Raw genomic sequence first — 23,902 nt, 5'->3', positions numbered from 1 at the left:
AATCACACATTCATACCCATGGCCAAGTCTTTAAACCGTGGGAGGAAAACTAAGAGAGTACTAGGAGAACATGCATATACAGAAAGGCACTGGTAAATCAGGGAACACTGAATAAACATGTTTATGTCGTTTATGTACACAGGAACATCATGGTGAGCTTAGCTGTACTGACCTTCAGACTGTCACATAATGCCCGACGATCATCACTCTGCTCTTTCGGTATGATTAATATAATCCAGTCGTGTCTAACCCTGGACTGTCAGCAGCATAAGTCAGTGTGTTAGGAATCAAAGGTTGCAGAATAATCCCACCTTGTAGCTCGTGAATTAAAAATTATCTTATTTCCATTTGATTTACAAAGAATTCTGGGTAATAAGCCCCCGTTGCTAGAAAGTCTAAATTTGGTCCAATCATGACACAATGTGTTGAATGAATATTAAAGCAATGGTTGCTCATTGCCAAAATGTTTCCTGGGCAAGTTGTGCTTTGCAGCATATTAGATCATTTTTCATTCTGATACATTTTATTAATCAAAACAAATTATTGCACAAGCAAGAGCCTGTACCTGCGTCAGAAAGATAAAATCTCTCCCCAGTCTTGGTGTCCACCTCTAAGGAGACTCCTTACTGAGCATAAAATCTCTTTTCTGTGGCTATTTGGGTATTAGAAGCTTTCTATCTACTATTACTGAAGGCCAGGCTCGTGCCATTTGTGTGGCTCAGTACAGATGACGGTTGCTTAGTGCGTCTCGCGACATCATTAAGTCAAATAACAAAACACTCAGCTGCGGCGGCAGATTAACCCGGTCTTTCACAAAAACGCGATCCCCACGGTAATAGTGGCAGTAAGAACTGATAATATAATCCCACACCAGCTGGAAAGTGCTATTCAAAGCACTTTGAATTGTTTTGTCCTTTCCCTTCGTGAAAAACAGGATAACTCCAAGCTCTTGTCAATGTATTTGTCCTTCAGCATTGAGAACACTCATCAGCAAACCACAGTACTCAACAGTTCATGCGCGGGTGGTGCCTGAACGGGCAACCAGTCATTTAATCCTCTGCCAGAAAGCAGGCCGCCGCTCCGCTGTGTGCACACACTCCTAATGGTAAAATCATTACCGCAGTATTAGCCACAGGTAGCTCTCAGCAGACTTCTGTCTACCTGGTTTTTGGCCGTGCTCGCAAAAAGGGGAAGGCTACCAAGGAGCCTGCCTGATTAACTATTGTGCTGAGCAGTTGTTACCTCTGCAGTAGTTAATTACTGCAGAACACAGAGGTTGAATTGGCGCTTTAGGACTATATCACGCTTCACCAGGTCGTGGAGAAAGGGGATGATGGGAATTGTTTGTCTGGATGCTCGTCTCTCTGGGAGAGATGTCACGCCTGGATGCAGAAGGTCACCTTATTTTCTCCCACTCTGAGGTTTTAATGTCCACTAGTCTCTGCATTCCTAATGAGGGAAGCCCAACTCTTGCCTGTGGCGATGCGGTCTAGCATTCTTCCCCGAAGGGTTGGTTTAGATATGACATTACGGCGGGAAATGTCAACCGAACTACAAGTATAGACACAACTGACAAGCTGTGGCTCATATCTCTAATGACAGGTCAAAGTAAAGTTTCCAGTCAATAAGATCTCAAGAGTTACACTCAGATAATGATATGGCATAAATAAGAAGAAAACCCACAACACGGAGCAGAGTCTATATAACCTTAGGGTCTGAAAAGGGAAGATTAAAGATTAAATTAGCATTCATTCCTTGTGGTAAAATGTCGTAAACTGTGGTCTATGTGAACACCACCATGGGGATATCTAAGGTTGCAAAAAGTCTCATAAAAAGTCTACGAGAAGCAACTTTCTGATTTCGTTTCCAAAAGGATGACCATCTGTGGTATTTTCTGCTAACTTGTTTGCTAACGAATTGTCAGTCGTTAGCTAATGAGCAAGCAGTTTAAGTCTTCCCAACTCCTCCCCACATATATTTTTTGCAGTCAAGATGCCTGAAAAGCTCATCTTCAGGCTTGAAAACAGGAATTTGCAAACCAACAGGTGACGTCACAGTAACGACATCTATCTTTTGTACTGTCTCGACTGTGGTGCAAAACGCCTGTTTTAGTATAGAAGTCTATGGGAAAATGACTGTACTGCTTTTATGATTTATGACCTCAGTAACCACTTTTCTATTCAGTTTATTGTCTCAATCTCTACTTTTTCTTTATATAACTCAGTATTTATCTTGGAAATTATGATCCCATTTAGATGGATGCTGAAGGATGCCATTCTTTAGGGTTGATGCTTTGCTATTGACACATGTAGTAAAATGTAGCAACGTCCCCCACTTTCTACAAATTCCTACACATTGTTTACTTTTATATTTGAAGTCAAAGTTTTCATAGGACAGGACAAGAACAGATCAGAAAACAAGAGATGCTTTTTGTTACAATCAGCTGAAATTAGCTATTTTTTCCTTTCCGCCACTGAGATAAGTAAAGTCATCCTCGAAATGGCCTGCTCCTCTATAACTGCCTCCGCTTCCATTTGATTTAGGTCTTATTCTTTATGGATGTACACATGTTCCACTGTTTACAGTGTAAGTGGCTGAAATGATTTAAGAAGGGCAATGGAAATTACTTGATCTCATCTCTGCGGCTCAGATAAAACGCAGCACTTTACTGTTAAAATGATTGCGAGAGGCTGAAGGGTCCTAAATGTGAAGCAGAGCTACAACACAGGAAATTGCTAACAACTGCTAATTAAACCCCAGCTCCCACTTTGCTAGATTACATGCAGTATAGCCAGTGTATTTATGTGTCAGCTATTGATCACAGAACACCGTAATCATATAATGCGCTAACACTCGTGAAATTGGTGGAACATCAATTATAAAGTGATCGTCAGAGGTTTGGAGTAGGAGTGGTAGAATGTAAAAGGGGGATAGAGTAATATCATTTAGGTATTTCTTTTTGGGCGGATTAAAGGTGGCTTATTTGTTCTAAAACGTGTTTTAATCCCTTTTAAGGGTGATTAAGGGGAAAAACAGCAGAGCCAAATATGATTGGTTTCTCCTTCTTTGTGCCGCCTCCTTGGAGGAGCTAAGCGGGTTATTTTAGAGCTCCGTCCTCAATCCCTGCGTCGTTGACATCGTTGAAGGACGGAGAGGATGGAAGTGCCGCTCTCTCTCTCATACACACACAAAAACTACACACCAGAAATGATTTATAATTGCCAATTTTAAATTGCAAATAAACCATGCTAATTTAATTTACTAATCATCGTCTCTCCAGATGGTTTCATTAAAATTGCAACTAATTATATTACTTTTAGGCTTGTTTCCAAAGATCTCACTCATGCTAGAACTTCTTTTTTCTTCAAGGGATGACTTTCCTTGCATGTTTGACAAATTCTGCTGGGCCCCTGTCTCAAATTCAAAAAGCTTCTTTGTAGTTCAACATGATTCATCTCTGTGATTTTCTGTGTTTGTACAGGACTCTGGCAAGATAAGAGCAAAGCCCTGAGTTGATAAGTGAAAGAAAAGACAAACTTATAAAAGACAAATGTGGAATGCGCTGAGAGGAGATTGCTCTGATGCATGTTTTTCTATCACATAACCACACAGTGTAAAAAAGGACCAGTGACATGTTTAAGTGGCTTTCTCTGTGTGCGTACCTTGTCTTAAGATTGCTCCTGATGCTTTGAAGGTTTTATTTGAACCATTTTTGCAAACTCTTGTGAAGCTCTTTCTGAGCTTAAGGGAAAACTAACATACACCCAGAAGTCAGCGATGAAATGTGTACTTTCTGGGTGCTAAAGCTATAAGCGAGTAGGACAAAAGCAATTTTATATATACATATAATATATATGCCAGTTGTTAACAGTCATGTCAGCCCACATCAGCTGCTGGAATGACTGATCTGCTTCAGCTTTATATGTTTTGTGGAATTTTAGAGCATTTAGAGCATACTATTTAAAAAGGGAGTTTTTCCTTCCTACTGTCGCCAAAGTGCTTGCTCATAGGGGGTCGTATGATTGTTGGGTTTTTCTCTGCATGTGTTATTGTAGGGTCTACCTTATAATATAAAGCGCCTTGAGGCAACTCTTGTTGTGATTTGGGGCTGAATAAATAAAATTGAATTGAATTGAACTATTTAATGCCCCACTCACACAGGCCTAGATACTGGTTGGCAACTGCCTGGCAACCACCAATTGCTAGAGAAAAAGCAGTTGCTGGAGATTATAGGCGGTTGCTGTGAAATTGTCTGCAAAGCCAAGGACACACAGACCTAAAGATCTGCCAGTGACTCAGTGAGTAAGGAAAAATGTGTCTTCCCCGACAGATTGGAAAGTGATTGCTTGGTGTTTGGTAGGGAATAGGTATATGCAGCTGGCACAAAAACCTCCTTATCATTACACCGGATGCCTGTATTTTGTATGGAAGATGCATGTGTATTCTTTTTAATGCAATAGAAAAACATTTATACTTTATGTTGATGCAAATGTGTGGAGGTACTTTTAATGCAGTTGTTGAGTTTGATTAATTTTGGCTACATGGAAACATGCCCCAGAAACGTCAAGCATGAATAAGGCTATATGCAATCAATATTTGATTATAAAATCTCACTAAATACGTCAACTCAATGGACCCTAACAATCCACGTGCCCAGCCTAGAAATTAGCAAAGCTGCAGTTTAATGACCTGGGACTGAATTAATTCACAAGATAAACATAACATTAAATAAACAGCTTAATTTAAAGATCGCATTAAAAAATTTTTTAATTCATAAATAGTCGAGATTTCCTATTTGTTTTCTTGCTCATGCCTCATGTCCCATCTTACTGTGCAATAAAGGTAAATGTAATTTACTGTCATTTAGGAAAGACCTTCCACACAGATGGAACATACCTCAGGAAACTTGTGGCTTTAATGAAAGTTAAATAAATGAAGAAAAACTTGACTCATCACATGAAACCATTCTACGAATCAGTGGACAATGCACCAGTCAGGAGGTTAAAGCAGCAGCATCCACGTTATCATCAAACTGAAAATGTCACCATGAGGATAATGAACTGTAGTATTGGCGAGACATTAAAGTGCCATCCAGTTGTTGTATAGAAGCCATTCAGCTGAAAAAAAAAATGTTTCTTAATATGTCATTAAGAGACATTAGCAACATGACATGGGCCACAGATGGAACTAAATTACACGCCAATTAGATGTCAGTCTATGAGCCGATAGATGAGTGGATGGGAATGAGTGTGGAGCCTCTGAGCGTGCTGTCATGCATTTTAAAAAGTTTATTTCCCTAAAAAGGTGAAAAGTGAGAGTACTATCTGTATGATGAGCTAACAAACATCTGGAGGTAGTTATCATGATGCATGTCTCTGTAATGGACATTGAGATGTTTCATCGGGCCCGGCGCAGTGAATCGAGTAAAACCTCTAATGCACAGGCCCGACATGAGGGTGATGTCATCGCCTGTGTTTTTGCAGCGTATCAGGTATGACACAGTGATGGAGGACGACTGAAGGACCACTTGCTAGATCTGTGGAAAGTATTTACTTAAGTCAGACTTGAGGGCCAGCTCGTAGGAAGGCGGCAGATGGCTCAGGTTCTGGAAGGATCTGGACAGGGACAGGTCGTAGGCTTCCGTGGCTGAGGTCAGGATGTTGTTCATCCGCTGGGGTCGCTCTACAGGGGACAGGGGAGGAAGTGGTGCACTGCAGTCAGCACACAGTCAGTCAAAAGGATGGGCTCTACACTGGGAGTCTTTACTTGAGGGGAAAAGAAAGGAAAGTGATGCAGTGGGAAATGTGTGTTGAGAAAGATTGAGCAGGACTACAGAGCATTTAGGGACTGTTTTACACATTTTTTCAACTTTTGGTAATAAAATTAATAAATAACTGAGACACTGAACAGCAAGTTAGAGTATTAAAAATGTGAATGTGGGCACGGGTAACTGGGGTAACCACTGTAACTACACCCACCATATCTTATGTGCATGCTGGTCAGATTTTGAGCTGTTTTAAAGTCAGAACTAACAGAAAAGGCCAGTTATTTCTGTTCTTATCCTCCATATGCTCCTTGTTCCTCCTCCATCCACTCATGAAATGATGTGGTTCAAGTGGTTTTTGTATCTTTCTTCTGAACCATGTCGAAAGTTTTCGCCTATTCCTTGCGTCCGTCTGCAACTTTTTCTTGGTTTTTTCCCCTTTGTTTTCAAAGTCCCTCTCACCCTTTTATATTTAAGCCTGGTACATGGCTCCATTCAGATGAGAACATATTTTCTTTTGTGACATTTGGATAGTTTATTTTGGGCATATGTGTATGTATCCTTAAGATAGTTGCATGAGTTCTCTCAGAAATGCCAAAAACTTGGGGCTCGCTCCAAATGATCACTGTCATTTTTCTTCTGAACTGTGGTGCTTGTTAAAAATAGCCACAACTGAGCGGTGAATTTCGGCATCATTTCAGCTTGTGATGTCCTGCTTTTTGGAATCTGGCATGGCCAGGCAAACATCTCTACACATATTTCATTTTCAAGATGAACAGTTCTGCAAAAAAACTTTACAAATCCTTGCTTTTCATTTCAACATTTGTTGACCAACAGCTACCAGTGCGTCAGCCTTAACTACTTTATGGACAAAAGTCCCGCTGCCACTGGTGGAAAAAAATCAAGTATGCATATATCAAGGCATGCACTCTGCCTTTCCAAATATTTGTGAAAGAATGTTGTGCTCTAAAGAACTCAGTGAATTCGAGCATGGTATTCTCATAGGATGCCACTCTTGCAACAGAATTTCCTTCCTACTAGATATTCCACAGTCAACTGTAAACTGTATTTTTGCAAAATGGAAACATTTAGAAATCACAGCATCCCAACCAGTGCTGAGGCACATGGTGCATGAAATTCACCAGTAATTCCAGACTTCCAAAACTCCTCTGGGATTAACATCAGCACAAAAAGTGTGCACTGGGAGCTTCATGGTATAGGTTTCCATTGCCGAGCAGCTTCTGTAGGTAATGGTAAAAGGTAGTTCAGTACTTTTGACCATATAGTGTATCTGTTGGTTGTATCAGTACAATCTATGGATGCACAATGTGAACCAAGCTTGCTGGGACTGGTTGATAGTTTACACTTCAGCCTTTTGTCTAAACATGGCTACTTCTGGCACTAAGAACCTCTCAGACTGGGATCCCAGTTTGGAAGATGTAATTTTAATTCTTTGCTGGACAGAAACATACTCAGAACTTTAAAAAGAAGAGATAACATGTTAGACTGAACTGAACTAAAAATTAAAAAGTCAGAATGGGCTGTATTTTAGAAAGGACTATGCTTAACAAAGAGCGCTTTGCTTGCTAAGGCTTGCTAAGGATTTTGTGTCAAGGCATTTCAAGGATATTATTTACTGAAGTTGCAGCTTCAATGAAATGACTAATTTGTCTTCTTTGCAGTTCTGAGTCAGCGGGAAACTGCGTCACTCAACTGCATCTATGCAGCTCAAACGACAGATCATTTTGCACGCCTTTAACAGTTCATTTGGGGATATCTGTGATATGTATAACACCATTACAGCTCCCTGCACTGCACAGAGCTCCTGTGGCTTCAGAATTTAGGACGCCCAGTCACGGGTCAGGAGGCGCGGTGGGCGGAAAGGGCTGGGATTCAGGCAGGGACGCGGGTGCTGGATTTAAAAATAGGACCGGGCGACTACTGCAGCAAGGAGGATAGGGACACACAACACCAAGGAACATATGGTGTAGAGGGGAGACATTCACAGAATCAGAAAGTGTGTGTGGGGGTTTGTGGGGTAGGTTGAGTGAAGGAAGAGGAAAGAAAAAAAAATGTGTGTAGAAAAGATTTTTAAGGTTGGACTAAAGGTCATGGATTGTAATGCAGCAATGTGAAGTTTTGCAACTGCAAAATATACACAAGCGCTTGAACAAAAGGAAAGAAAAGGAGAATAATGACCCTCAGTGTGCAGGAAAAGAATTCAGTTGCTACTATACATGAATTATGTTAAAGAAAAACTGATGAAAAGATACACATAAACACCATGTGTATGTGTATTACTTACCGTATCTCATTTGTCTGTGGGCTAACAAATCCAAGTGAGAAAGAAAGGATCAATAACAATCAATGTGCACAGTATGTTTCAAACTAGAGGTCGCCCTTGGTCAAAAACAATATTGCAGGAATGCTGCCAAGGGTTAACAAAAACGTCCAAACCGGCAACTCTTGAATTATGCATTGCAGCTATGATCCTCATCAGAAGCTAAATAGACTTCAAAAGTGCTGTTTGAAGAGTTTTATTTGGTTCTGAAAGCACTTTCGAAACCCATTTTCCCATGAAAAGCCGGCCTGTTTAAGAGGCAGACAAGCGCAGGCAGGATGTGGATGGCAGCGCTCCGTTAATGGTAAAAAACTTTGTTTAATGACTCAATGACGATAACTTTAACCTGAAACAGTGACACAAAACACTGGCCTCTGCAGTTTTAGAATATCACAGAGGGGATTTTTGTAAGTAATTAAAAATCCAGGTTGCCTCTTTCATTTCACAGCCATTTAGATGCAGAACCGTTCAGTAATTCCACAGTGAAGAGCTGCTCCCCTTTCACAGAAAATCACATTTAGAAAAATAGATGGGATGCTATGAGAGTAACTGGGTTTTCAATAACTCGAGCAAACTGCACAGGCGATCCTTTGATTATCACACTTTTTGCTTTTCATTTTCTCCGAGGATTTCTTTATCAGCTCCTCGTACTTTAAATTACCTGTGAAAGGCATACTTTTGTTTTTGAAATTGGAAATAGTCTATCACAGAAATTGCTCGGCTTTCTATCACTTAGAGATAATAATGCATATCATTTTGGAAAATGAAGCCAATGACTGCCATGAAATCAGGCTAAACTAAAAAGAGTATATCACGTTATCAGTCTAGGGTTACACAGTGAATTGGACTCTGCCTGTAACTACACATCAGCAGTCAAGCAGTTTCTTACCCATTTTAGGTGTCAGGGCGGTCAGGTCCAGGTGGCTATGCTGGTAGTCATGGTGGTGGTTTCCTGTTACGAGAAGAACAAAAGCAAATAAAAGTGTGTCAACATCAGCAGACACAAAGAAAGGTAATAAAAAAGAAGCCCCTTTTTGATTTATTCAGACTGCATTATTATATAGAATAACTGACCCGACTCAAAAGTAATAACAATCAAGTCAAAAACATATACAAAGCCAAGTTAAACTAAACCAGTCAGCAGCACAGCAAACATGAGGTATACAGCCCAAATAAAAATAAGATGGTTATAACTGGAATCTAATCCGGTCGTTAAGTGATGACGTGACGAATCCTAATTCCGGGCCTAAAGTAGTCTGCGTTTAATATGGCTTTTGTGTTGTTAACATGTTTAATGTTTTGTATTTTCTTCTATTTAATCTCAAAAGGCTCCTAAAACAGTCAGTGATCACTGACCTCCCTCGGCTTTTATTACCGCTAATCATTTATTTAAGCTCAGTTTTTAAAACCTTAGGATGTAACTAACCTCGTATTGTGGATGGATTATCTCAGTTGTTCTCCTGGCTGAAGTTTGGTCCTTTTACAGCATCCTGCCATGCAATTACATTTGTTCCTGACCACCGAGAACACTCACGTTAATTTTTATCGAGTGGAAAAAAAGTTAGCTTGTTTATATTATGCTAACATAGCTGTGTCGCTAGCGGTCACGTAGCACATCATTATATACCAGCTAGCCCAACTTCAGTAACCCTACAAACGTCACTGCTGTTTAGTTTTCTGTCTTCATTTATGTTGGAAGTGATAACAGAGCTGTACGTTTTAATTTGTTTCCAAAACCCCGCAGTCAGGACATGCTATATTGTATTTAGATAGAAGCTAGCGAGCTAACTTCCTGCTAACTTCTAACTCCGTTAAATGTCATAAATTCCATTTTCATGGATGCCTGGATGTTAAACTCAATTGTTACACCTGGTAGAGCAGAACGCTGATCATTTTATTAAAGATGAAAGACTTTAGACAGTTTTTCAACTCTCAGTAATGCCATAGTGATCTTTAGGCCCAGACATGGCTAGTGACGTCAGACTTAATGACCGGATTACTGTTATAATACTGTTAATATGCCTGTTTGACAACAGCTTATGAAAAATGTCAACGTATCTCCTGGCTCAAGGGATCCAATTTTTGTTTTCGGGGTTTTTCGAAGACTCAGAATCTGAGAACAGATTCTTCTATCGGTCCTATTCAATACATTATACACCAGTGTTATACAGGCCATCCATAGCTGCTGTGCAATACAAATAACCTTGCTTTGCCTTGACAGTCACTACACTTTATGCATTATCTATGCCGCAGTGTTGAAGTAGTGAAAAACTGACCTTTATGAGTTCGGCACGACTGGCTCTTCTATAATAACGTGACAAATGTTGTTCTCTATTTCAGCAGAGTATCAGTCAGCCCTTCCATCCACTCAAGTCAGTATTTGCTATATCCCCAGACATGAAAGCTTTGATTTGTTCAGTGTCTCAAGTGAGCAGTAAACTGCCACTGCTCAGTTATGAGCCTGTAAGTGTTTCTTCCATTTGACAGAATCCACTGTTTAGCAGCGCTTTACCAAGATGATTGATTATAGTCACTTTGTCTGGGTACGTGGAAGCGGCTGCACCTCACGGTCATCCATCTTTGCGGCGGGTGTGTCATTTGATGTTGCGCTAATATTGTAATGTGTTGTTTTGTTGGCTATAGAACAAAGCAATATGTTGTGAGACCTCTGTCACTGAGAAGCAATGGGAATTCCAATAAGTGAAAATATTGCCTTTATTCAATTATATCTTCTTTTTTCCCCCCCTGAACAACATACAACTCATGGTTATGCAGTTGTGGCTTATTTCCATTTAAATATGTTCATCTATCATTCAATAAGGCAGTAAAAGCACAGCTCTGATAGCTGCGTGTGAGCTCTTTAAGAGGCTTTGAGCTGATGACAGTGGCTTGAGTTCTGCCTTTGTGAAAGATCGGTGCCCGTAGGTCACCGACGCTGATTTGCCGGTGGGAGTTTGTGACATTTCAGACAAATGTTGACTTTTGCTAACATCCTTAATGTGGAGTTGGTGGAGTCTCTTTTACATTCAGTTAGTTTTTGAATGTAAAGGCTTTGAGAGTTAAACGGTTTTGACTATTTTGGCTAGGTGCGTTGCATCATTATAAAGCATGTCTTCGGTCCGTCCTCCCTGCAGCTGTACTCTGTTTTCCAGTCACACAGGTTTGATCAAGGGGCCAATTATAGCAGCTATAGAAAACCCAGTTAAATTACCCTTCTATGAACAGAGGTTTTGTACCGAGTAAATAACCTTTTACTATCTGAGTAATTGGGGAAACTGCTTTTTCCCCAGAGCAGAAAAACAGACCTCTAGATAAATTTCACACATTAAAATGTACCACAAATGTTTAGCCAAGGTTCAAAAGCTTATCACCCGGCAAAGATGGTTTCCCTTTGAGGTAATCTCCGGTTCAGAGTATGCATGGGTGTGATGCCTTTATATAAATATGAATGGAATCACCAGCATTGTGCAGTGCCTCTGATACTAAACTGAGCACATATCGGAGACCTAAAGAAAATATTAAATATTATATATACATACAAAAAAAATAAATCAGATCTAGTCCCATGCATGGCAACATGGAGCATGGAGCTCATTCACACCAAACTCAGTTACTCATGAGGCTGGAGTCTCTATTTCTTTAGATGTGTTTGGTCAGCAAGCTGACATTTCACATCAAATATATGAAATTTAAAGTCCATGCCTTCAAATAAACTGACAGCTAAAGAATCCTGCTACATATTAAGAATTACAGGGGATTACCAAATGAAGTGAAGGTAACTTGATGCAAAAAGTATTTTGTTTTTAAAAGTAAGAAGAAAATCTCCCCCACTAGAGAACATCAAGTGCGTCATGCAAAGCCGAGCCTTTTAAAAGATGTCCTCTTTCACTAAAGCCTGAAACCCAGCAGGACGACAACACAACAAAACTCTTAGGGCTATGCAGTCTGCTGCAACAGCAGTGCACAGATGCACTACAGATGCATTACATAGATAAGGCTTAACACTGTTTTACATACAAAACCTGGCAGTTTAATGCACTACTGAAATATACTGAATCATGTGGGTATAATTAATAGCCTTCACCCATCTGCAAAGGTAATGCCATTAGTCTATCCAACCATACATCTACCCATCCATTTTCTTCTGCTTATCCAATTCAGGGTCATGGGAGGGCTGGAGCCTATCCCAGCTGCCACAGGGCTGAATGCCGTTAGGCTTTTGGAAAAGACTGCACGTATTTGCTCTTATTTAACCACTGAATGTTAAAGCTCAGCTGACAGTCGATGCTTTTAGCAAAGCTCAGATTCAGATTGAGACTGTGCCAACCAGTCGAGTTCTTCTAAACCAAAATGTAAAAATAAATAAAAAGATTCTTTATGTACCCAGGTTTTTACTGCGACTGTCACCAGAGTTGAAAATGATCTTGTATGAAAATTTCCCTTTACTGGAACTAATGAGCCTTAACAAGAGAAGAGCCTCAGACTAAAGGTAGAATGAGAGAATAATACAGATAAAAGAATTTATTACTGAAGGTGCATTTACTCAATATTAAACATGAATGCATAAAATTGATAAGTAAAATATGAGTACTGCACTCGTTGCTGTATTTAACAGCTTCTAAAAGCACAAGCGTAATCTTTCTTCCACGGCCAGTGGATGCTGTCAGTTCATGTGCGAGAGTAGGTTTGGGAATGTCTCCTTGTGTTGTACTGACAATATAGAGTTAATAACTTTTTTCATTTTCACCCATGGGCGTGGTGTTGTTGTACTCCATTATAGGGTGTTACACCCCCCTGGAACCCCTACTCGCCTTGCAATTGGAGTTACAGCAGAGTCTTTCGGGGTTGCCAAGGCTTAATTCCCAGTTGTCTACACCTGACAAGGTATGGTCAAAAAAGTATGCTTGAGGTTGGTTTGGGGCAGAACCACTTCGTGCCTTCATGCTCTAGGATGTCATTTTTAGTTTAAGTTGTTTAGTAACTTAAAATAATTCCAGTGTTTCTACCAACTCTTGTGTCAGCTTTCACTTTATGTTTCAGCTTATTAGCCTGTTGTTAACAGCGCCTCTCTTTTCATGATTAGTCTCTTGTGGATTTTGATTTTTCTTCTCTTGTAATTTCAGTGTCTCACTGCCCTGTGTTTGCATTTTTTTTAAATTTGCCATCTCCCAAAAGGAGGAGGAGAAATAGAATATCAGCAAAAGATCACAGACCATTAAAAAATGTTTAAGTTAGTTATGCTGCAATAGGTGTAGGCTGCCGGGGGATTCCCATGATGCATTGAGGTTTTCTTCTTCAGTCACCTTTCTCACTCACTATGTGTTAACAGACCTCTCTGCATTGAATCATACTTGTTATTAACCTCTGTCTCTCTTCCACAGCATGTCTTTTATCCCGTCTTCCTTCTCTCACCCCAACAGATGGCCCCGCCCCTCCCTGAGCCTGGTTCTGCCGGAGGTTTCTTCCTGTTAAAAGGGAGTTTTTCCTTCCCACTGTCGCCTTGCTCACAGGGGTTCATATGGTTGTTGGGTTTTTCGTTGTATGAAAAAGCTTATACATGTATAAAAAGTAAAATGTTAAAAATAAATCCATGTGTCACTTTTAAACAGGAAATTCTCAGGTTTTATCTCCAGCAATCCTCAACCCCATTGCAGCACCTATTATTAAAGTGCTAAACAGCAGTTTAACACTTTAATAACACTTTAATAACAGTACTTTTTTGATTTGAGTACGGAATCAAAAAAGTACTGTTATTAAAGTGTTATTAAAGTGCTAAACAGCAGTCACTCGAGTACGGAATCAAAAAAGTGGAGCAAATGTCAGTTTTGTCATTCACACAGAGATAGTGGCATGTTGAATGCATCAGCATGTACTGAAAAAGAACACACCGTCTAGGTGTTAATACATAATGCAGCAGCTCTCACTGTCAGTAAAGTGTGTCACATGGATTGGCTGTAGTAATTCAGGCAGATCTGTCACAAATGAACTGAATGCTTCCAGGTTCCAGCGGGTGGACAGAGGGGATCCCACTGTGACCCAGATCCATTTTAAACGCCTCGCTCTGGGGGAAGCTGATGGACAGACGCTGGCTACCGAGACAGCCCATGCTATGTCATTATGCTGGCAGAGTGTGAAGTACCATGTGGACTTGGTGGGACAGATCACCTCATTTTGCCCTTCTACATATGCATGTGTTATGGAAAGGCCAGTTTACAGAGGAAGACGAGTTTCTCTAGAGCCATTCAGGATTTTAAGCTCTCATGTATCTGTAAAGGGAAGCTATGATGGATACATTGAATTATTACTAACACTTTACAATCTGACACAGAGTAACTACATCTGTAAAAAAAAAAGAAGAAGCAGTTTAGTGACATTTTGTGTATTTGGCAACTACAAATCTATGATATATAATAAATTAATGTCGCTTTTTTGAACTGGAAAAGTAAAGTGAGGCAATTTGACTAACCACATAACGCAACAGATGAATAGAGCACTACTTGTGGGAGCCCACTTGTGTTATTTGTTAATGTTGGTGGAAAAAAATGGAATAAATGCCCAAATCAAACCAAAATGAACTGAAAAACATGTATGCAGAAACTGAAAACTAAAATTTAATGTGACACCAGACAAGATGAGATGCTTTGGATATTAAATTCAGCAGTCATGTTTACACCTCTGCTATACTGACGACAATTACATAATTCTGCACATGCTATTTATCAGATTTCCTCTACAACCTTCGTCAAAGCTGAACTAAAGAAATGACACATTTTAATTAGCAACTTTGGTCAACCTAAAAACCCTACTGTGACTCAACTATCACTACAGCTTACATTTAAATTGCCAGCTGGTTCTCTGCTGTTTTGTCAAAGGCAGGACTGCCTTGACGTTGTAGAGAGATGCACAAGGTGTTCTTGGGCACTGGTGTGTGTATATATATATATATATATATATATATATATATATATATATATATGATATGTTTTATGATTATACTTACTTGTAATTGCTTTACTTTCCTGAAACAAATGACTTTAGTCATTCATGTTTGAATGCCTTCTATGCACAGCAACGTTTTAGACAGGCACAGTTTTACATACATTTAATGAGTAACCTATATATAAGGGATATATATGGGAGATATATGCACTACTGCACTACACTAAGGAAATTGAGGCAGGTTGGAAAATACTGACAAGGTAGAAATATTTAAAAGTTATACAGGTAAAAAATTGTTGTGTAAAGCGCTGTTTTTTGTTTCTGTTGAGTATTGCAGCATCGACAGCGACCAACTCGAAGGAAAATGACGGAGGCAAAAATGTCCTTAATATTTTGGGAACTTTATTCCACATCAACATGCGACAAAACTTTTCCTCATGGGTGCCTTTTTTGTTGTTGTATACTTTTTTTTCCCTCAGAGGCGTGATGACTCAGCATACGTGCCCTTACAATGAAACAGTGCCTCCTTGTGGTGACAACTATAATACTGTCTCTCTGTTAAACAACAGTTACCATAATGCAGTTAAACACACTGTACACCATGAGTACACACAATGAATATCTTAACAGTTTCCACAGGGGGCTCATCAGAAATGGAAGGAAAAACTGTGTAACCCAAAGAGATGGAAAAAACAAACTAAATTTAAAAAAAAAGTCAATCGCGGGCAAAGGAAATAGGAAGGGGAGAAAAAAGCAGGACCTAAACTTAGAAAACTGAGAGAAACAAGAGGGATAAAAACAGCTGACTCAACAAGAACAAAGAAGAGCATATGATCAGGACCATTTAATACTCAGGGCTGAGTGGAGACTGGTGGGGAACGAGTCACAGGTGAAGTTACTCAAGACAAGCACACAGGGGGAGGGGCAAAGCAAGACAGATGAAAACAGACTATCAGAATAAAACAGGAAATAAACACATACCTGAAACAAGGTGAAACTACACTGAAGGAAAGTAAACCTTTAAAATGAACCAGAAAGTAGACAAACGACAATTTAACTGAAACAGGGGGACAGACATAGAAAGAGGGAGTAGACAGGTAAACACCAAGGATACTAAAACAACTACTGTACTCTGAAAAATGTAGACAAAAATTAAAACACAGAATCAGAAAAGAGAAAATGTGAGTCAGAAAGCTCACGAGCTACTAGAACAAACAAACCTTTTAAAAAACAATGATAAGCACATCCTGTATGACTTTGGACTACACTTGTCTAATTAACTGTGATCTCACTCGACGATATTTCTTTCGTCTGCTAATTTTTAGGCCATGGCACAGGAACGTGTTACCATTATTATTTAACTGTTGTCCCTTCCAAGCATAGACAGTATGAACAAAGGGGTAAATCCGACGCATGCCTGCTCCTTACACACTCTTGGAGTGACTGTAATCTACTTTTAGATATGACCCAAAATGACTGATTGCATCTATAATAATATCACAAAAGCATTTATAGGTCAAGATTTCTATAGGAACAGGCTCCACCCCCTGGCAGCTATTAAAAGAACACAGACTTAAGGCCCCCCTGCTTTAAATCTGCACTCCCAGCTTCACTTTTTAGACTCGGAAGCAACATCCATCTTTTATGGTTTCACAACACCAGCTGGTGGTGCAAACGATTCTTTTTCCCCTTCTTTCTTTCACCAAAAAATAAATTACTTGCTACTTATTAATCAGACATTTTCTTGGAGGACACACATGAAGTTACAAAGAGTTAGACTTCATGAACATTCAGGGGAATGACTTTAGATAAGGCATGCAACGTTCAGTCGTTTATTGGCTGCAGCCCATCTTTGATGAGTTTTGGAAGATTGTTGCTCATCTCAGTGTTAAAAATTCTCAGTGTCATTTTTCACTTTCTGCACTCAGCATAATTATAGCATTTCTCTGTGCACATGACTTCATCTTATTTCATTCTACAAGTAAACCACATCTGACTGAAATCATCTCATCCTGTAAAGACCAGGATTTGAAAAAAAAAAACAGGAAAGAAATCCTTTCACCAATCCTTTCATGCTTTTCCATCTCACATGGTGCTGTGGTGAAAAGGAAAGTTGCTTCATTTTGCTTATTTAAACGCCGGTGTCTAACATTAACGCGATCCACACAAGTCTCAGAGCCTTACCCACACGCTGCCACGAGCTTGACCGATGGTGTTTCGGGGAGCACGGCTTCTTGGAGTCTGTGAATTACTAACAAGGATAAGCACAGATTTATCTGATGTCTTCTTCGATATGTCAGAAGTCACATCACACAAAGCTGCCGTTATCCTTGCCGTGAAATAGAGGACTCCATGAACCAGAAGGCTGAAAAAGGATAGGAAACCTGAAGAATCCAAGTAAACAGCTGAAGTTGGAACAAACAGATTTATAAAAAACAAAAGCAGGCTTGCAACTGGCCAAAAGTGAAACGGATTACTGAAGAACATATTCACAAACCGGCCCCCCACCCCAAAGATTTATCTAAAGCTTTCTCCTTCGACACGCCTTTCCATCCACTTATAGTTCGGCTCTGTTTTTCTTGGTTTAGGAGCATCCTTTCCTCCACTGCAGAGAAATCTCTGCTACATCCTCCAGTGTTTTTTGGGGGATCTTTTTGTTAGCTGTTCTTCCTGTTTCAATAAAGCCAGCCCTGTAAACAAATGCTTTTCCCACTTTAGTGTGGAGAAGCTCAACTTGTGTACACACAGCTCTGACCTTCACCCCATCCAACACTTTAGGGATGAACTGGAAACAGAATGTCCAGCTTTAATGGAGCAAAAAGTGCAATGCTTTTACAGAAATACACAAAAGTCCTCCTTTAGCGTGAGTGTTTAAAGTGCAGACGTTCCAGGAAAATCCATTTTAGCAAAAGATCCATGAAGGTTCACAAGGTTCACAGTAGATTTAAGCAAATTTAAGTCAGCTATCCAATGTGTAATGGATTATAATAGAAATATATAATATGTGCAGCTTTTGATATTTGGAAAGCAGACTGACCTTTTCACTCCCCACAGGGGATAGACACCAAACTCTGGACGCCACAGCTATGATACTAACTCCTTCTTTGCTGGATGGTAGTCCCACAGCGCTGACACTGGGCGAATCGAAATTAGCGACATCGTGAAGTCACCGACGTCTTATGTTCCATAAAAGTGTGCTCGACGTGTCGGCATAGCAACAAACTGAACATGAGTACCTGAACCGTCACTCAGCCACTGACCTCATTAAAAACAACGAGAATGTGCACATATCGTTAATGATTCTGCCAAAAGATTTCTTTTTATTAGAACTTTTTCTTCACATCAATGCAGTGTCCTCTCAGAAGCAAGAATGCCGACATCTCTGCATTCATTTCAGAGTAGCTCTCATTAAATGACCACATTTAATGAGAGCTGTAATTAATGAGCAACGCTGAATTCCTGTTCTAGCGTCTTCTGTCTGTGGAAAGTTGGGCAGGCTGAAGGAGAGGAAGCGAGAACATAGACAAGCTGCTCAGTATTAAAGGAAAACCCCAGAACTCTGTGATCATACTTGTAAAACACACGTGCTCATTGGTTCAGATGAAACTATATTCTGTGCTCCTGAAAGATTGTTTTAATGCAGTATTAGTTAAAATACAGCCTTCATTGTCAGACTCACTGTGACAGTCCCAAGCTGATTTTCTATTTGCTGTTTTAAACCAGGTGTAATGATCGACGAATGGTAGACTGAGAGACTGAAGCACACTGCAGACTCATGGGCTTGCAACCTGTCAATCATAACCTGCTTTATCCTTCAACTTGTGACTGAGACCAGTAAAGTGTTAACAGAGGATTTTAAGCAAGTGAAGCAAATGCTAACTTTCCCACAGACTTATGCTCTTTCCCCCTGGTGGCCATTGGAAGGAATTGCACTGCACTGCCTTCACTTTTCAGAAGGTCCGTCGATCTTTTAATTGGCGAGACCTGATTGCTACAATTTTGTCAGAATTAAGGCAAATCCGTGGAGCTATGTTCTTCTTCTGTATTAAAATAAAAAAAACATATTTCACAAAAAAATGTAGTTATATTAGTAACAAACCTCCTGCTTGTTGCAGCTCTTCAGTTCAGTAGTTGTTGTTTTACCATTTTAAGATAGAACTTTTTGGCCCATTGCTTTTTGCTGATTTTATTTTTTTAATGCCAAAGAATATGTTTACAGACTTTTTGTGTGTAACCAAGACAGATTATAGCTCAAGCAAAAAGCTGAATTTAATAAGCCTCATTGCATGAACAGAAGCAAATGAGTAAAAACTGGCAAAGCGTTTTAATTCTCATTATAGATGTAAAGGAAATCATTGATGTAAAGGAAAGACAGGAGAGTATTCAAAAAACAAATTATCCAGTAAGTTATTTTCCATAATTGCGCTCCGTGTTTTCCCGTAATTACATTGGTCGTTTGGCACCGAGCAACTGTTGATAAGCAGACTGATGAAACGATGAAATGAAGGAGAAATGGGCAGGTTTTGTCAAGACACCACAAACTGGAAAATTGCAACTGGGATCTTTTAATGACTTTGTAATTATGAGGCAGCCTCATCTGCTCGTTGGCATTTAACAGAGAGCTCACGGAATACTAAAATTAAATGTTTATGTCTTTCCCTTCAATTTGGGAATGCATTTCATTTTAGTTACAGCTAATTGGAGTTCGTGCAAGTTTAGACTTTCATCAGTGACGACTGCGCAATCAGGCGTCACGCAAGCTTCAGAGTGAACTAGAAAATCGCTCTGAACAAACAGCTGAAGAATGCTCTTTGTTTAGTCTCTGATGTGCACTTCCACACTCTGAAAACAGACGAGTGCAGTCTCTGTTTCCAGTGATTTAGTATGTTTTTAGTTGTTTGTCAGTCTGTCAGCTGTGCCCACAGTTCTGACAGATGTTGGTCTGTTTTCAAAGAGCTCTCCCTCTTTGCCGAAAAGAACAGACCGGAGAACCGAGACGACTGTCTTGGCATTACATGATGGCTTCCCACCAGGGGCCCGCGAGGCCGAGGATCTTTGTTTCTCCAGTATCGATTAGGGATTGTGTGTCACAGCTCTTGGATGCATCATGTGCTCCTGACATGCTTTTTCCAGTCAAGAGGAGGCGCAGCCTGTTGTTTTCCCCTCTCCTCCTGTGACCTTGTGACTTTTTAACAAAAAGAAGAAAATACCTGCAGACCCTGCAGGGCAAAAAGCAGTAACACATAGGTGTGGAGGGACAAACCTAAGCTGTGTTTATGCACAATATTTCTTTCTGTGCCAAGGCTGTGCTCCCATTCTGGGAATGTGCTCTGTACTTTGCATTTTGTGGGCTATCTGAAGGAATCAAGGCTCTTTAATAACAGGCTCTCCCATCTCTATTCCACTTATCACACAACAAATTATAAATAAATTCAAGATTAAGCCTTCAAGATCATTCAGCTATAATCAGCTACAGGGTTACAATTTCTAGAGTAACACCTAAATCGCATCTTCAATACGTGGCTACTGTTTTAATCAAGTGTGAGCTGGAGGAGGTGGAGTCTGGTGACCGAGAGGTCTTCTTAGACCGCTGTCGACCTTAAATCACAAATTCTCAGTTTCGTCTGTTCATCGTCGTTGTGAAAGGTTTGGTCGATCAGCAGAAGGTTTCAGTTTACAGCATGAAGGTTGGGAATAGGTGCTTTACTATGTACTGCAAGATGATAAGTTGAGACATCTGCCTTTTCAGATATCCAAAGAGAGAAAAACATTATTAAGGTTAACACTAGCTCCCTTTTTTTAGCTCTGTTTTGGTCCCCTCCATCTGATTCTTTAGCTGCTATCTGCTGCTTTATGGTCACCAGTTTAGTGCTGTGCATTTCGACTGCAATGGGTTTTTAGAGGTTTTGCTCAGAAAACAGAGTTAATTAATTATAGAATAGAATAGAATAGAATAGAATAATCCTTTAATTGTCCCACAAGGGGAAATTTGGTTGTAACAGCAGCCAAAAAGACACATATACAAACAAACAGTACACAGGACACAGAACAGAAACATACACAATTTTCTTACATATCTATATATTTACATATTTACATATTTATACTCAAGGATGCTCTTCGATGGGTCACGACAGCTTAACATTGAAAGTTCACACGATTTCAACCATTGCTAATATCTGTTAATATTAAAACTTTACATTTTTTCTAAATGTTGTGTCAGAGGAACAATAAATATTTGAGTATATTAATGTATATACACGAGCACTGTGAGGCTTTTACTCTGTGTATATGTTAGGCCATTTATTTCCCAGGCTAACCTTGAAAAGCAGCATCAGTGTCTTGCCATTTACTGACTACTGAGATGATCTTTTTCCGGGAGTGTAAGTGGGTGTTATTTTACAGCCTTTCTGGCTCCCTGCATGTCTTTGAGTTGCTTTGTCTCCTTCACACTTCTGTCACATTCACAGAATTAAAGCAACAAACGCCCGTTCCTCCGCCGCCTCCTGAGTAATGTGCGATGATTACAACAGATAATTACATCTATTTACATATAAATGTGATTGATATTTTTCCTACAGAGCTTCAGCTTCTTTAAGCTGCTGCCGGAGACGTTTGGCACTGATCTTGTTATAATCTATCCATAATATTTGGATCCTCCATCTGAAGTTGCCTAATTAAATGATCATTCGCGACAAGTAAACAATCGGAGATGATGACGCTAATTAATGACGGCGCAACGCTGCGAGGCCGTATGTGTGGAGAGACGCTGCTATGGCATCTCACAGTGTTTATTCGAAGACTTGTGATTATAAGGAGTCAGATGTTGTGTTTTCTCAGTTGCATACTCAGAGTGACTGCAGAGGCCACAGGCTTAATTGATGAGGTGCTGTCATCCACAATATCGACCACCCTCATAAGAATCTCAAATGAACACTCCAGCGATAATGCCAGCACTCGTTAAAATCTGAGCGCAGTGGGACTTTCGGAAATGTCAAGACAAACCCAAATGGTTTCAAAACAGCAGGACCTTTTAAAATAGATGCCACAAACCCCATTTTCATAACAACGAGCAACAATATCTTGATTGTGCATTCATAATTTTCAGATCTCCCTGCTGTGCTTTTTAATTTTTACTGGCCCTGCCTGAAGAGACCATTTGCTCACCCTGTGCAGCCTTGTGTCAAACATGCCCGGCAGTCAGGTCGCGCCTCAACAGGTACATAGTCAGATTACTTATTAAAACGTTGGCTTTAAGCCCAAAAGGTCGGCAGCTTGCCACTTGGCTGCAGGTGCAAAATGCGGCTGGCAGGAGGTTTGACCTCGGGTCAAAATGATCCTTGATTTCCTTTGACGTACTGTAATAATTCTGACACACTTAGAAACTTTTACTCATTAGCTGCTGAGGATTTCGGTGTAGCACCTGTCACATTCGTGAGATGATCTCATACACATGCAGTATAAAGTTGACTGATGTATGCCTCGTACAGCCTTTTCATGAACAGTTTGGTGCACATAATCCTCTGACTATTTAAAGAAAGGCTATCTTCACAAAGTTTAAGTGTCATATATCTACAGCACGGTCAGTTTATGAAGCTCACAGGCTTTCCTTGCAAGCTTGACTGACTGTAAGGACAAAATATATGTTCCCTGACTGGGTCATGGGGGGGTTGGTCAATGCAACTGGTGATATTGTTGGAAATAAGTATAAAGTCCTGCACCAAGTCTGCATTTTACTTGCAAACTACTGGTGACCGTGACAATGTACTAGTGACCAAAGCAATCCCCAGGAGGTTTTTGGTGAAGCTAATTTCACGCGGTGACAGCTAGCAACCTCCAGCAGCCACTCACCAACCAGCGAGGGAACACACACTTTTCCCTAGCAGCTGGAGTTTTGCAGGGGATCACTTACTGGTTTCCAGGCCTGAATGACTCAAAGTGTCAAGCAAAACAATAACAACTTGTTTCACAGGCCTCTATCAGACAGCTGCTAGTAATATGGGGCATTTAATAAAACCCAATACATCCTGAGCTTTGATATTTAAAGACTACAGCTGTAGTTTGCATTCCTCACCAATCTATACCTTAAAAATGAGCCTTTGAAAACCCTTGAAAATAATAAACCCTTTCAGGAGGCTGAGATGAATATAAGCCACACATGACAACAAAGAATGTGGTTCACTTCTCGGCCTCTCTCAGAGTTGAACTAACACTGCTTTATTTAAAGCAAGCAAGGTGATCTTCGCTGACCTTAACTCCCGATGCTCTCGGCTATTTTTTGTAATTTCATTTATCAGTAACATCTCCACAACTGTAAGGCCAAACTGAATACATTCAGTGCCTCCGCACCATCACCTGGAAAGAGTGAGATATGTGAAAGTCCAGCAGAAATCCAGTTTAACTTCAGCCCCATCAAAATTCTAATCAAAATTCAAAACAGTGACTTTTTATGACGAGTCAGTGGCACTGTTGCATCTATAAAGTCAGTGTTAGTATTATGCACACTGAATGTGCCAACCCTTTTTTAAAAATGTCAGGGGTTCTGTTTTAGTAATTGGCATTATCCTGAGTGCAGGAATTACACAGTTTGGAAAGGCTCAAACAAAGAGGTAAAATAAACCAACCTTAGAGGACACATCTATGAAGATGACCAGCTTGTTTTCTCTTACACCTGCCATGACGATCAATACCTATTAGTTTTAGGTGTGGAATCTTTTTTAGGTGATGTCATGTAAATTTTTAACATATGTTTGTCTCCTCTAGTGGATTTGTTCTCAGGTTTTGGGATATACTTCATCGATATATAACATTTGAACAAAATCCAGCCAGTACATACATACATATATAGTCACAGAGAG

At 40.0% G+C, this 23,902-nt stretch overlaps 1 protein-coding gene across 2 annotated transcripts in view; it reads right to left on the bottom strand.

The window, feature by feature from the left end:
* The window catches only part of LOC102312812 (protein shisa-6), an 85,802-nt gene that overhangs the window by 3,280 nt on the left and 58,620 nt on the right, over positions 1–23,902 (bottom strand). The window contains exons 6-8 of one of the 2 annotated variants that reach the window (XM_005924173.3): positions 8,995–9,057; positions 8,070–8,090; positions 5,554–5,682 (exon numbers count right to left, since the gene is read on the bottom strand). In XM_005924173.3, coding sequence (XP_005924235.1) covers positions 5,554–5,682; positions 8,070–8,090; positions 8,995–9,057 — 213 coding nt within the window. The remainder of the gene's footprint in view (positions 1–5,553; positions 5,683–8,069; positions 8,091–8,994; positions 9,058–23,902) is intronic. The other variant, XM_005924174.3, reaches the window with a different exon arrangement.

This window comes from Haplochromis burtoni, unplaced genomic scaffold (assembly GCF_018398535.1).
Source record: "Haplochromis burtoni strain Fernald_Lab_line unplaced genomic scaffold, NCSU_Asbu1 Contig_68, whole genome shotgun sequence".
Classification (NCBI taxonomy): domain Eukaryota; kingdom Metazoa; phylum Chordata; class Actinopteri; order Cichliformes; family Cichlidae; genus Haplochromis; species Haplochromis burtoni.
This window is presented reverse-complemented; position numbering and strand designations above follow the sequence as displayed.